Below are 14,214 nucleotides of genomic sequence, written 5' to 3' on the forward strand. Positions count from 1 at the left end.
TAAATTTCCGGAATTCAAGGCCATTTTCCATCTTCGTGTAACTTTCTCCTACCTGGCTCCAGTGGCAAGGGCCCTAATCTGTTGGAAATAACGTTCCTTTCACAAGGGATCACAAAGAACAATCTGGGAAACATGTGATCATATGGAGCGGTAATAATGAAAATCTGAAACGCAGTGTGTGAGGTATGTTCAAATAGATTTAATGCGACATGAATCGGGACTTTTGAATTTACGACGTGCTAAGTGAGAGATCGTCTTAATGAGGAACGCAATATGAGGTTTCCCTGTACCTTCTCGCGTCTGGTTAAATTTTGGAAAGGCTATTCTTGGGTAATTTATAGCTAAAAGTTTATTATTACTCTAGTGTTGCTTGAAATATGAGGTTAAGTTAGGTTAGGTGACTGTTTGAATAAGAAAACTGAAACAGTTGCCACAGAAGCCACTGGAATGACACTACTAACATTTTTCAGTATGAAACTGAACACGTACGTTCACATTGACTTGGAATTAGAAAAATAACTTACAAGTAAGCCGTTTATGGATATCTGCAAAAACGCAAGTTTTGAACAAACGGATTGCCATTCCATACCTATTGTAATGTGTGCAAGTTTTTCTCCCGTCAACATCATCATCATCATCATCATCATCATTGTGTTGAACTGTAGAAGTATTGTAAAAACTATTCCTTTCTAGGGATCTGCGCTCAGATGGCCTTCATTTCAACCGCAGTGGTACGTATAAGTTAGAAAATTTGTTTGGAAGGGTAATAGGGAGGTACATTCAGGGAAACGGGATGGCCTAGAGAGCGGTGATAAGGGAGCAGGGTACTGGAAATCAAGTAGGGATGACATAAAATTGTTAGTGTTGAACTGTAGAAGTATTGTAAAGAAAGGAATAGAAATAATTTAATAGATATATATATTTACCAGATATTGTAATAGGAGTTGAATTATGGCTGAGAAATTATATAATGGATGCAGAAATTTTCTCACGGCACTGGAGTGTGTATCGTAGAGATAGGATAGGAATGGTGGGAGGGGGAGTTTTCATTCTGGTGAAAGAAGAATTTGTAAGCTACGAAAAAGTTAAAGATGAGAGACATGAAATTCTAGGTGTAAGGCTCATTTCTAAAGATAATAGGCAACTTGATATATTTGGAGTGTACAGATCGGGAAAGGGTAGCACTGATGCGGATTCGGAATTATTTGATAGGATAGTCAGCTATGTGGGAAACGACAATGAAAGAAATGTGATTGTAGCGGGAGATCTGAATTTGCCAGATGTAAATTGGGAAGGAAATGCGCACGACAGGAAGCATGATCAACAAATGGCAAATAAGTTAATATGGGAAGGACAGCTGATTCAGAAAGTGATGGAACCAACCAGAGGGAAAAATATCCTGGATGTCGTGCTGATAAAACCAGATGAGCTCTATAGGGAAACTGAAGTAATAGATGGTATTAGTGATCATGAAGCTGTTTTTGTGGTAGTTAAAAATAAACGTGATAGAAAGGAAGGTCTTAAAAGTAGGAATATTAGGCAGTACCATATGGCTGATAAAGCAGGCATGAGGCAGTTTCTAAAAAGTAACTATGATCGGTGGAAAACGGTAAATAAAAATGTAAACAGACTCTGGGATGGGTTTAAAGAAATTGTTGAGGAATGCGAAAACAGGTTTGTACTTTTAAGGGTGGTAAGGAATGGTAAAGACCCACCCTATTATAACAGAGAAATAAAGAGACTAAGAAGGAGGTGCAGACTGGAAAGAAATAGAGTTAGAAATGGCTGTGGAAGTAAGGAGAAATTGAAGGAACTTACTAGAAAATTGAATCTAGCAAAGAAGGCAGCTAAGGATAACATAATGGCAAGCATAATTGGCAGTCATACGAATTTTAGTGAAAAATGGAAGGGTATGTATAGGTATTTTAAGGCAGAAACAGGTTCCAAGAAGGACATTCCAGGAATAATTAATGAACAAGGGGAGTGTGTTTGCGAGGATCTTCAAAAGGCAGAAGTATTCAGTCAGCAGTATGTAAAGATTGTTGGTTACAAGGATAATGTCCAGATAGAAGAGGAGACTAAGGCCAAAGAAGTAATAAAATTTACATATGATAACAATGACATTTACAATAAGATACAAAAGTTGAAAACTAGAAAAGCGGCTGGAATTGATAAGATTTCTGGGGATATACTAAAGACAATGGGTTGGGATATAGTACCATATCTGAAGTACTTATTTGATTATTGTTTGGTCGAAGGAGCTATGCCAGATGAATGGAGAGTTGCTATAGTAGCCCCTGTATATAAAGGAAAGGGTGATAGACATAAAGCTGAAAATTACAGGCCAGTAAGTCTGACATGCATTGTATGTAAGCTTTGGGAAGGCATTCTTTCTGATTATATTAGACATGTTTGTGAAATTAATAACTGGTTCGATAGAAGGCAATTCGGTTTTGGGAAAGATTATTCCACTGAAGCTCAACTTGTAGGATTCCAGCAAGATATAGCAGATATCTTGGATTCTGGAGGTCAAATGGACTGTATTGCGATTGACCTCTCTAAAGCATTTGATAGGGTGGATCATGGGAGACTACTGGCAAAAATGAGTGCAATTGGACTAGACAAAAGAGTGACTGAATGGGTTGCTATATTTCTAGAAAATAGATCTCGGAGAGTTAGAGTAGGTGAAGCTCTGTCTGACCCTGTAATAGTTGAGAGGGGAGTTCCTCAGGGCAGTGTTATCGGACCTTTATGTTTTCTTATATATATAAATGATATGAGTAAAGGAGTGGAATCGGAGGTAAGGCTTTTTGCGGATGATGTTATTCTCTATAGAGTGATAAATAAGTTACAAGATTGTGAGCAACTGCAACGTGACCTCGAAAATGTTGTGAGATGGACAGCAGGCAATGGTATGTTGATAAACGGGGCTAAAAGTCAGGTTGTGAGTTTCACAAATAGGAAAAGTCCTCTCAGTTTTAATTACTGCGTTGATGGGGTGAAAGTTCCTTTTGGGGATCATTGTAAGTATCTAGGTGTTAATACAAGGAAAGATCTTCACTGGGGTAATCACATAAATGGGATTGTAAATAAAGGGTACCGATCTCTGCACATGGTTATGAGGGTGTTTAGGGGTTGTAGTAAGGATGTAAAGGAGAGTGCATATAAGTCTCTGGTAAGACCCCAACTAGAGTATGGTTCCAGTGTATGGGACCCTCACCAGGATTACCTGATTCAAGAACCGGAAGAAATCCAAAGAAAAGCAGCTCGATTTGTTCTGAGTGATTTCCGACAAAAGAGTAGCGTTACAAAAATGTTGCAATGTTTGGGTTGGGAAGAATTGAGAGAAAGAAGAAGAGCTGCTCGACTAAGTGGTATGTTCCGAGCTGTCAGCGGAGAGATGGCGTGGAATGACATTAGTAGACAAATAAGTCTGAGTGGCGTTTATAAAAGTAGGAAAGATCACAATATGAAGATAAAGTTGGTTCAAGAGGACAAACTGGGGCAAATATCCATTTATAGGAAGGGGAGTTAGGGACTGGAATAACTTACCAAGGGAGATGTTCAATAAATTTCCAATTTCTTTGAAATCATTTCGGAAAAGGCTAGGAAAGCAACAGATAGGGAATCTGCCACCTGGGCGACTGCCCTAAATGCAGATCAGTATTGATTGATGGCATGATCATGATCATCATCATCATCATCATCATAATTTCCCAACTCCAGTTTCCCGGGTGTGGTGTACAAGAGCTCGCCATCTCCTTCTGTCTTCATACATCTTCTGATCCAGTACATCCTCCCATTTGTATCCTCTCTCCTCCACATCTGATCTTACAGTCTCTATCCAACGTTTTCATGGTCTTCCCTGTGGTCTTCTTTCTACGAGATTAAGGTCGAAATATTTTCTGGCAGGTCTTTCCCTGTTCATTCTCATTACATGCCCATACCACTGAAGTCTGCGTTTCTTTATGACACTGATAATAGGAACCTCAATACCAGCTACTTTCCTATTCACTTCATTTCTCCCAATGGTTACAAAATATCGGATATAACAACAGTCTGCTATAGAGAGTAAATTTTTCACTGTTATGAATTCTCACTATAACAGACTTCTACTGTACTTTGTTTTTGCCTTATTTAATCAAAACATTACTTTTTCTTTTTTTTTGTAAACACCATAATATCTACTCTGGTACACCAAATATTAATGTACCATACTGTACTTTTCCATACACAAACATCGTTTTGCCTTAAGGAGCATTTTTTATAGCAACTTATTTTACACAATACTTTATACATATTCACCTCTTGAACATGAGTGATTATGTGATATTTAGAGCTGAATATTTTAAATGTTTTATAAAATATTTTGTTATTTTAGGACATAAAAATCTGCTCCCTATTGCTTGAAGAGGATAGCTGTTAGGTACCTTTCTCTGATTACAGTTTTCAAGTTGAATTCATGAGCAGTTGTAGGATATCCAGGACTGTTCTAGCACCTTTCTACTGTATTAACAATTCTATACAGAAGTCCATTTTACCACAGAGTCCTCTAACAACATGCAGTATATTAAAAAAGTATAAAAATCATGTGGGAGAACAAGGTTTACATTCATAAGGAACAACAATTATTAAAAGACTACCGTAACAAACAATATCAAGCTGGAATAAGACCAGTTGGACCTTACTGAGGAAAAGAACAACATACACACACTCTGGTCTCGTAGCTGATACTATATTTACCCAGATAATTTCTCTCCTTCCATAATTTTCACATCCTTCATTTTGAAATGGAAATTTGGGGAAAAATTAAAACTTGCATAATTCTCCAATTATGATTATGTAAAAATGTTGTCATCAGCAGGTTTTCTATTTATCTTCTTGCAAAATGTGCAGTCAAGAAAACTTCTATTGTTTCTTTTTTTGCAAGCTGCTTTACATCGCACCGACACAGATAGGTCTTATGGCGACGATGGGATAGGAAAGGGCTAGGAGTGGGAAGGAAGTGTCCATGGCCTTAATTAAGGTACAGCCCCAGCATTTGCCTGGTATGAAAAAGGGAAACCACGGAAAACCATCTTCAGGGCTGCCGACAGTGGGATTCGAACCCACTATCTCCCTAATAATGGATACTGGCCGTACTTAAGCGACTGCAGCTATCGAGCTCGGTATCTATTGTTTCAACAACTGGTCAACTGAGAAGCACAAGTAGCAACAATGCTATAATATGACCGCTCGGCAAGCTACACATAGTGCCGGATTATGCACGCGTCACCAGTGCACTCATAGTAATCATGTGGGACGTGCACTTGATTCATAACATATACTGTCACCATATCAATTATTTTTATGTACATAAGTGAATACCGATTAGTGATGGGTAATAAAAATGGTAGTTACAACAAACTTTAAATCAATAGTGATCACGTTGATAGAAAATAATGGCAGTCCACATGTTAAATGTAGAGCCATCACATGTACTGTATATTACTGGTTTAAACAAAAAGAACAGTTGCAGTTAGCCATTTCAGGGACCAAAATTAGGCCAGTATAGAGAAATTGAAAAAGAATTGTTAAAATATGTAAACAGGTTAAGAAATCATGTCCATTCAGTTTCGCACAAACTGCTACACTTAAAGGTGTTGGAGCTTGCAAAGAAGAGCAATATATGAATCTCACAGTTTACAGCAAGCCAAGGACAGCTGTGTGTATTTATTAAAGGAAAATAACTTTTCTGCGGAGGAGGACATCTCTATGTCCGCAATTTGCCAAAAGATCTGAAACTGGTTCACATTCAGATTCAAAATCACAGTAAATTTGCATCATTTTGCATCTCTCCACTCCCCCCCACTTTTTTAAAGGTTAAAATATGCTACATTAGCAGGGAAATTACAGGACTAACTGGAGATTTTTTTTTTTTTTTTTTTTTTTTTTTTTTTTTTTGCCATCCAGATATGTACCAGGGAGGAGAAAATGTGGACAAGTACCAATACTGGTGAGACAAATGCCATGCAGCCATTGGCTGTACCCTTCTTAGAAAAATATAAGCTGAGTAAGACACCAAAAAAAAAATTAACATGACTGGAATCATGGATTTTTATACTGAATCCTTGCCTCAGTAAGGCACTTTTCCTCTCTATTCCTCTTCCTTTTCTTACTCCAGCTTGACAACCGTACAGTGTATACACACCACATTATTGGAGCCTTTAAAATTCCCCTTGAAATACTACAATTTCAATATACAACTATTTAAGGCACTTGCATGTAAATTACCGCACCGATAAATCAGTCTTGTCAATAAACTCTCAGCAATCAATATCGTAACAATGAAAACAAAGAACATATATGGAAATACTAAACAGAAAACGTGACAGAAATATATTAATATGAGATACAAATTCCTCCTTAAATCTGATGCAATTGGAAAACAGGCAATAAAATCCTATTTTTTTAAAGTTGAGCACAATGAAATCAGTACAAAACACAAGTTTTAATCAGATGGTGGCAAATGTGCCCAGTTGATAGGAGTTTTCCCATCACTCTCTAGATGTTTGTTGCACTGTGAAAAATGTTTACAACCAAAAAATCCACGATGAGCCGAGAGAGGTGAAGGATGAGCAGATTTGAGAAGATGATGCTTTTTCTAAAAGAAAAAAGAAAAAAAAAAAAAAGCTGGATTACCTCACAGGTAAACGAAGTGCAAAACTTATTAGAATATGTATATGTCTATTTCTGTTTAATAATAGAGAGGAACAAGATAGATAGATAGATAGATAGATAGATAGATAGATAGATAGATAGATAGATAGATAGATAGATAGACTTTATTTTCTGTGGCGAAGTTAGGGCTCTTGGCCCTTTCTTACACTTAACCACACACATATTATTATTTGTTAACGATGACACTGATTAACTTAAAATACTAAGAACTACAAATAACACTAATTTTTAAGACAAGAATATGAATATACACAAGCAAAGAAGAAAGAAAGGAAAAAGGAACTGCCTAGATAACACAGATTTGAAAAAATACTCATTTCAATACACAATGAAGGAAATACTAATATAAAAATACCAGTAAGCTTAATAAAAATATTAAATGAAATCTAATTGTATCCTTGCAATACTAGTCCAAATACTGTAGTTACTACTAGCTATGTTTAGGCTACTTCTACTTCGTAAATACAGTACAAATGCTTTTAATTTAATTTAAATTATCATATTAACTGAATATTTTATTGTACAATAATCTCATATCATTTTCACACACAATCACTCGTTGTACCTTGCTGGAAGCACTTAACGAGGAACTGCTGGTAAGAGGTTTTAAATAGGCTTTTTGATGCAGCATCCTTGATGTCCTTGGGAAGAGCGTTCCACCATCCAGAAGCGGTGGTATGTGGTTGTTCGGTGGACAGGTATTTCTAGGAGGGACACTGAGCGAGTATCATGGAGATGTAAAGAACCAAGGTGACGAAAATTGCTGAAGAGATAAGCAGGGATGCCTTCCGAAAGTACCTGGTAAATGAGAGTATTTGAATGTAGTTTATGCCTGTCGTCTAGTCGTAGCCAAGATAACTGTTTATAGTAGGGAGAAACTCGAGCATCATACCGTAAATCCATAGCATATCTAAGACAAGCGTTTTGAGTGCGTTGTAGTTTCAAGCTTAATTCATTTGTTATATCTGTAAAAATTACATCACAGTAGTCAAAAATGGGAAATAATAATGACTGAACAAGCTGAATTTTTAGTGATTGAGGGAATACATTTCTGAACCGTTGTAAGGGGTGCAAGCTGCAATAAACCTTTTTACAGATATTCTTAACTTGTGTTGACCAGTTTAGAGTTTCCGTTATAATAACTCCAAGGTTAGAAACTGATTCACAATAAGGTATAACAGTATTAGTTAAAGTTATGGGAGGAATGCAATTTTGTTTTAGAATGTGAAGGTTCTTTGATGTACCGATGATAATGGCTTTCGTTTTATGGGGGTTTAATTTAAGGTTGTTTTTAATTGCATAGCCATTAATTTGCTCAAGATCAGCATTTACATTACATATTGCTTGTTGTATATTATTAGTTCTAGTGTGGTAATAAATTTGCAGATCATCAGCATAAAGATGGTACTTGCAGTGCTTAATTGATCTGGTGATATCATTTATATATAAAGTGAACAGGAGATGGCCAAGGACTGACCCTTGTGGGCTACCAATATTTTTTGTTTGCCATGTTGATTTATTACTATTTGCAACCACACACTGCCCACGGTTCGTGAGGTAAGAATAGAAAAATTGCACCACTTTCTGGCTAAAGTTTAAGGACTGTAATTTGGGAAGAAGCAACCTAGGATCGACAGTATCAAATGCACTACTGAAATCTAAAAGAGTAAATATTGTCACTTGTTTGTTGTCCATTGCATATCTAATGTCATCTGTCACTTTCAGCAGAGCTGTCATGGTACTATGTTTCTTTCTTAAAGCCTGATTGGTAAGAGTCAAGTAAAGCATATTTATGTAAGTACATAAGGATTTGCTCATGTACCAGGCGTTCCAGCACTTTGGACAGGGGTGGTAGGATAGAAACTGGTCGGTAATCTGAAGGAATACTGGGTCCATCCTTTTTCGGGATTGGGATGACGAGGGCATCCTTCCACGCAATAGGGAAAATCCCTTGGGTTAAACAGTAGTTAATAATGTGTGTTACGATCGGCAGAATGGCGCCAATGATATATTTTTAGAAAGGCAGAGGTATGCCATCGTGTCCAGCAGCATTTGATTTGAGAGAATACATAACTCGCTTTACATCATTTATACCAACCTCTTTAAACACAAATGTATCTTGAATCGAACATTATTATTATTATTATTATTATTATTATTATTATTTGCTGTTACAGTGGATTCGGCCGATGTGAAGTGTAAATTTAAGTCATCAAGGGATACATTCGGCGCCTGGTTTAATAACTTTCGACCTATACCCATCGTTCGTAATTGTTTCCATATTTCTGTCGAGTTCTTGCATTTCGATACTTGACATATGCGTTTATATTTACTGTTTCTGATTAACTGTTTAACCCTGTTGCAGAGAACGCGGTAATTTTCAAAGTCATTAGCATTACCCGTTCGTTTCAACCTTCTGTACCATGAGTCATGCTTTGCCATTTCTGGTTTAATCTGATCCACCATTCAGGGTTGTTTTTTTCATTTTTCGATCGTTCTCTCCACGGTGAGTGGAGCGTACGAACAGGACTCGCCTGAGCTCGCAACAGCGGGCTCGGCAGGACTCTCCCTCCTCGAGGGAGCCTCGCCGGAGGAGAGGACCGTGCGGGGCTGTCCGACTCCTCCTTCTCGAAATGTTTTTGATAAAACAATTTCGGTAATGATCCTTCCACAGGTTCACCTACGGAAACCTTGTTACGACTTTTACTTCCTCTAAATAATCAAGTTTGGTCATCTTTCCAGACACATTGGAAACTGCGCGAAGCAGATCCCGCGCACCGGTCCGAAGACCTCACTAAATCATTCAATCGGTAGTAGCGACGGACGGTGTGTACAAAGGGCAGGGACATAATCAACGCGAGCTTATGACTCGCGCTTACTGGGAATTCCTCGTTCATGGGGAACAATTGCAAGCCCCAATCTCTAGCACGAAGGAGGTTCAACGGGTTGCTCGGTCCTTTCGGACTAGGAGGACACGCTGATTCCTTCAGTGTAGCGCGTGTGCGGCCCAGAACATCTAAGGGCATCACAGACCTGTTATTGCTCAATCTCGTGCGGCTAGAAGCCGCCTGTCCCTCTAAGAAGATGTGTTGTCGCCGGTAGCACGAACGGATACCGGATGCGACTATTTAGCATGCTAGAGTCTCGTTCGTTATCGGAATTAACCAGACAAATCGCTCCACCAACTAAGAACGGCCATGCACCACCACCCACCGAATCAAGAAAGAGCTCTCAATCTGTCAATCCTTCCGGTGTCCGGGCCTGGTGAGGTTTCCCGTGTTGAGTCAAATTAAGCCGCAGGCTCCACTCCTGGTGGTGCCCTTCCGTCAATTCCTTTAAGTTTCAGCTTTGCAACCATACTTCCCCCGGAACCCAAAAGCTTTCGTTTCCCGGGAGCTGCCCGCCGAGTCATCGGAGGAACTTCGGCGGATCGCTAGCTGGCATCGTTTATGGTTAGAACTAGGGTGGTATCTGATCGCCTTCGAACCTCTAACTTTCGTTCTTGATTAATGAAAACATACTTGGCAAATGCTTTCGCTTCGGTCCGTCTTGCGACGATCCAAGAATTTCACCTCTAACGTCGCAATACGAATGCCCCCGCCTGTCCTTATTAATCATTACCTATATTTACTGTTTCTGATTAACTGTTTAACCCTGTTGCGGAGAACGCGGTAATTTTCAAAGTCATTAGCATTACCCGTTCGTTTCAACCTTCTGTATCATGAGTCACGCTTTGCCATTTCTGGTTTAATCTCACTAGTCATCCACGGAGAAGGTGGTCGAATTACCCGGATCTCTTTCTTGGGAAAAAATCTGTCATACAGTTCTAACACCAGATCAGATAATTTATTTATTTTTACGTCAATATCATCCACGTGTAAAATATTGTTCCACGGCAGATAATATGCTTCATGTCGTATTCTTTCCTTGTCCAGATTTTTTATATCCCTATGTGTTATATATTTAGGTTCATATTTTGGCATCTTTAATGAATAGCAGACATATATTAGATCATGGGAAGAAATACCTGGCACTGCGAGCTGTCCGTGATTTAAAACTTTCTGAGGATTGTTAGTTATGATCAAGTCAATCGAAGTATGAGTCGTCCGGTTTACTGTAGTAGATGATTAGTAGCATTTAGAGGTAGGATGTTTAGGTCTAAGCTAAAGAACATATTTTGTAAATGTAATGAGTCGTTTGTCGCAGTCAGCAGGTTTGTATTAAAATCTCCCAGTATAATTATATTTTCGTACAGTTGAATTAACTTGGCTAAGCAAAGTTCAAGGTCCGATATATGTCTTACGTCTGGGGGTTTATAAACTACTCCCATCAGTACTTTTTGATTGTTAGCCGAAACTTCCACAAACAAACTCAAGACGATTGGAAATTGTCTGGTCTGAAGTAGCCACTATTTTACTTTTGAGATCATTACGACAGTAAATAGCACACCCTCCCCCTATACGTTTTCTTTGGTCTAGACAATGAATACTCATGTTATTTAGTTCAACAAGGCCTGAGTTTAGTGAGGGTTGTAACCAAGTCTCGGTTACACATATGCAGTGCAAGGTATTACTATCATGAATTGGATTGTATTTCGTCAATGTGAGCCATTAACGATTGCGCTTTAATATGACAACACTGTAGGGCTCGCTGATAGCTTGCAAGACTTTCCCTGAGAATGTTTCGCGCTGACGTTGTTGAAGGGTAGGGTGAGAGGGGAGACTGGGGAGGGGGTGGGAGCGGGTCACTGACATCAAGGACACTACAATCGGTAGAATTAACACTTGTATTGTGACTAGCCATTGTCTAGAAAATACTTCTGCTTACTCACCTTGTCTTCTCCACAAGTACTTCCAGGGGGACAATCACATTCACTCACACACTCACACGCACATTTACTTAAAACTACAAACTATAACATTACGCATTAATGGCATCACAGTAATAAGCCCGTTATCAATGCTCACTCGTATTTTACATTAAACTAGCAAGTTGTACCATTGTAGTAACAAACACTTTTCGTCCATTGTCACGTAGCACAACAATATGACCGTCCTGGCTCCAGACACAACTTAAGCCAAAGTGATCACGTGCGGGATTTAAGATGTTTTTCCTCGTACCCATGAGCGATTCCATCAGAAGAAGGAGCGTGCCTTTTAGCTGACGTTTAGCCCTCCGGATGCGGTCACTAGCAAGTGTCAAATCACCTAATACTGAACGATGGAAACTTAACTTTTAGGCTCTTTCCTTTTCCTGTGGTTAAATTACTTGCATATACTGTCAGCCAAAAAGAAAATTTGTAATCACTAGTGTGCCGTTTCCATTGTTCTAAGAGCAATTTAGCTGAGTCAAACTGCATGCGATTACCGCTAGTGAAATTAAACATTGTGCATAAAATGATAGAATATCAAGGAAATACGGAGTAGCGTGAAAGAGTTATAGTCACGATCGCAGAGACAGTGCATAAGACAAATTACTGTTCGAAGTGTTAACGTCAACACTAATATTTAAAAAATTACAAATGAATACACATCGATGAAAAGCGGATGAACTTCAGTCAAGAAAGAAGCAACTCCTTAATACATGGGAACTCATATAGCAGCGGAAGAAGAAAAGGATATATTGCAATTATATGCAAGAACAACGTATAATTACAATAGTAATATTAATAAATTCATGCTAAATATGTGAAATACTGCAAGATTTAATCAGCCAAGTGTTAAGAAGAAGGCACAGAATAGGCCTTAGCTTGTGAAAGAAAGAAACAACTATAAAACAACTATAAAATGCCATTTATATAAACTAACTTAAGTAGCAATTACATTCAACATAAACGAATAAAGCAAAAGTGGACATATTGAAGGTCTGCATAAAATTAGAGAGATAAACGTCTATTTAAACCGATTCTCGATATCATTGTTACGTTAGAAGGCTTTACTTATGTCCAGATGTTTCAACTAATATCTTCTATGAATTTGTATCTTCAAATTGCTCAAGACAACTACGTCATGGACCTGTAAGAAAAATGTGGGCCGAATGTTCGGGGAAAATCCAGCCGATATGACGGGCATGGGAGAGCTGCATTCCCAAGAACATCCCAGTGACTGGTGGTAGAAAGAACATCGAGGCTGACCAAGGCTACTGAAGGCTAGCCAGAAATAACAATCTCGGTGGCCAAAGGAAAAGATTAAGTTTCATAAAGATATGAATTTAATCGCTACTTTCTGTACGTGGTACATTCCTTGCATTTGATTAATAGATGGTAAATCGTGTATGTCTTTGAAACAAATAAAATTAAGATAGTATTGTCCCCTTCAAATTTGGCGATATTTAGAATATTTACGGCAAGTTAACATTAAAAGTTTTATTGTCCGACGGGAGCTGTATTTATCATTTGGAAAGCAGTCAGCGAGCTCCAAACTGGTTTTTTTTTTTTTTTTTTTGGCATTCAGAAGGGCGATGTATTGATTCGTCTTCGACTGAGTGCAAAGTAGATCACGTGACAAGCCTGTGTTTCTAGCCTGCCACGCGCGGACGACCTGGGCTGTGGGCAAGCTTCCACAACAGTCATAGCCAATTATAAGAGACCCCGTGAACCAATGATCGTCTTCAGAAAGTACACACCTCCCGAGCCAAGACTATAAAATGCCATGTTCAAAGTAAATCACTCTATACTCTACTCTACTCTGCTGTACTCTACTCTGGTCTACTCTGCTAATCTGATCTACGTTATTCTGGTCTGCTGTTCATCGTAACCACGCGGAGGAGAACTTTGCCGTGCAAGCAGACATCCGTTCTGCCGAATTTGGTGAAAGTTATTAACAACTCTTTCGGAGTGAATTCCAACATAGGAGATCTAAGTTAAGTGTATTTCTCCTGGAGAACATTCAGTAATACTACGCGTGTGAGCATATCTTAATATATGTCGTCTCAGTTACAGCCTACACTTCTGGAACGTGACTTCATTCATCCCAGTGATCGCTGTGTACATCAAGATGGATTACTCCTCTACGATGTGCATCTTAATTCCATCGTGCGACGTCTACTGCCTTGTCCCCATGATCTTCTAAGTATGTGAGGCACTTCTGGTCAAGGAAGGAGAGTGACCGGGGAAATGTTTGACTGCAACCTGGGATCGAACCTCATCTAAAACTTGAGTACCATCTAAAAGTTTATTTTCTTTCTCATCTTTGTAAAACTAGAGGATCTCTCTTCTTTAAATTGTAGCTCTATTAGTTTTTGTTGTAGATAGAAGCATTTCATTTTCCATTTCTTGAGGTGTCATGGTAGTCGAGTTACATGTGTGTGTGACTGAAATTTGGAACCTATTAGATTAGATGTGTAGTCTATCTTTGAGGGAGTTCCCATACATAGGAGTTTTATATCTAAAATCACTGACCACACGATAAACTTTAGTTATTTACCTGTAATATTGGAATTAATCTCGATTGAAGGTACATGTAAAATTTGTGAGATAGGATCGAACCTAGTGTC

General features: G+C 38.5%; 1 protein-coding gene across 1 annotated transcript in view; it reads right to left on the bottom strand.

Annotated features, from left to right (window-relative positions):
* Positions 1 to 4,077: 4,077 nt before the first annotated feature.
* Positions 4,078 to 14,214, bottom strand: part of LOC136867064 (uracil-DNA glycosylase) — an 85,743-nt gene continuing 75,606 nt past the window's right edge. The window contains exon 6 of the mRNA XM_067144168.2: positions 4,078 to 6,643. Coding sequence (XP_067000269.2) covers positions 6,491 to 6,643 — 153 coding nt within the window. The 3' untranslated portion in view covers positions 4,078 to 6,490. The remainder of the gene's footprint in view (positions 6,644 to 14,214) is intronic.

Source organism: Anabrus simplex, chromosome 3, assembly GCF_040414725.1.
Source record: "Anabrus simplex isolate iqAnaSimp1 chromosome 3, ASM4041472v1, whole genome shotgun sequence".
Classification (NCBI taxonomy): Eukaryota; Metazoa; Arthropoda; class Insecta; order Orthoptera; family Tettigoniidae; genus Anabrus; species Anabrus simplex.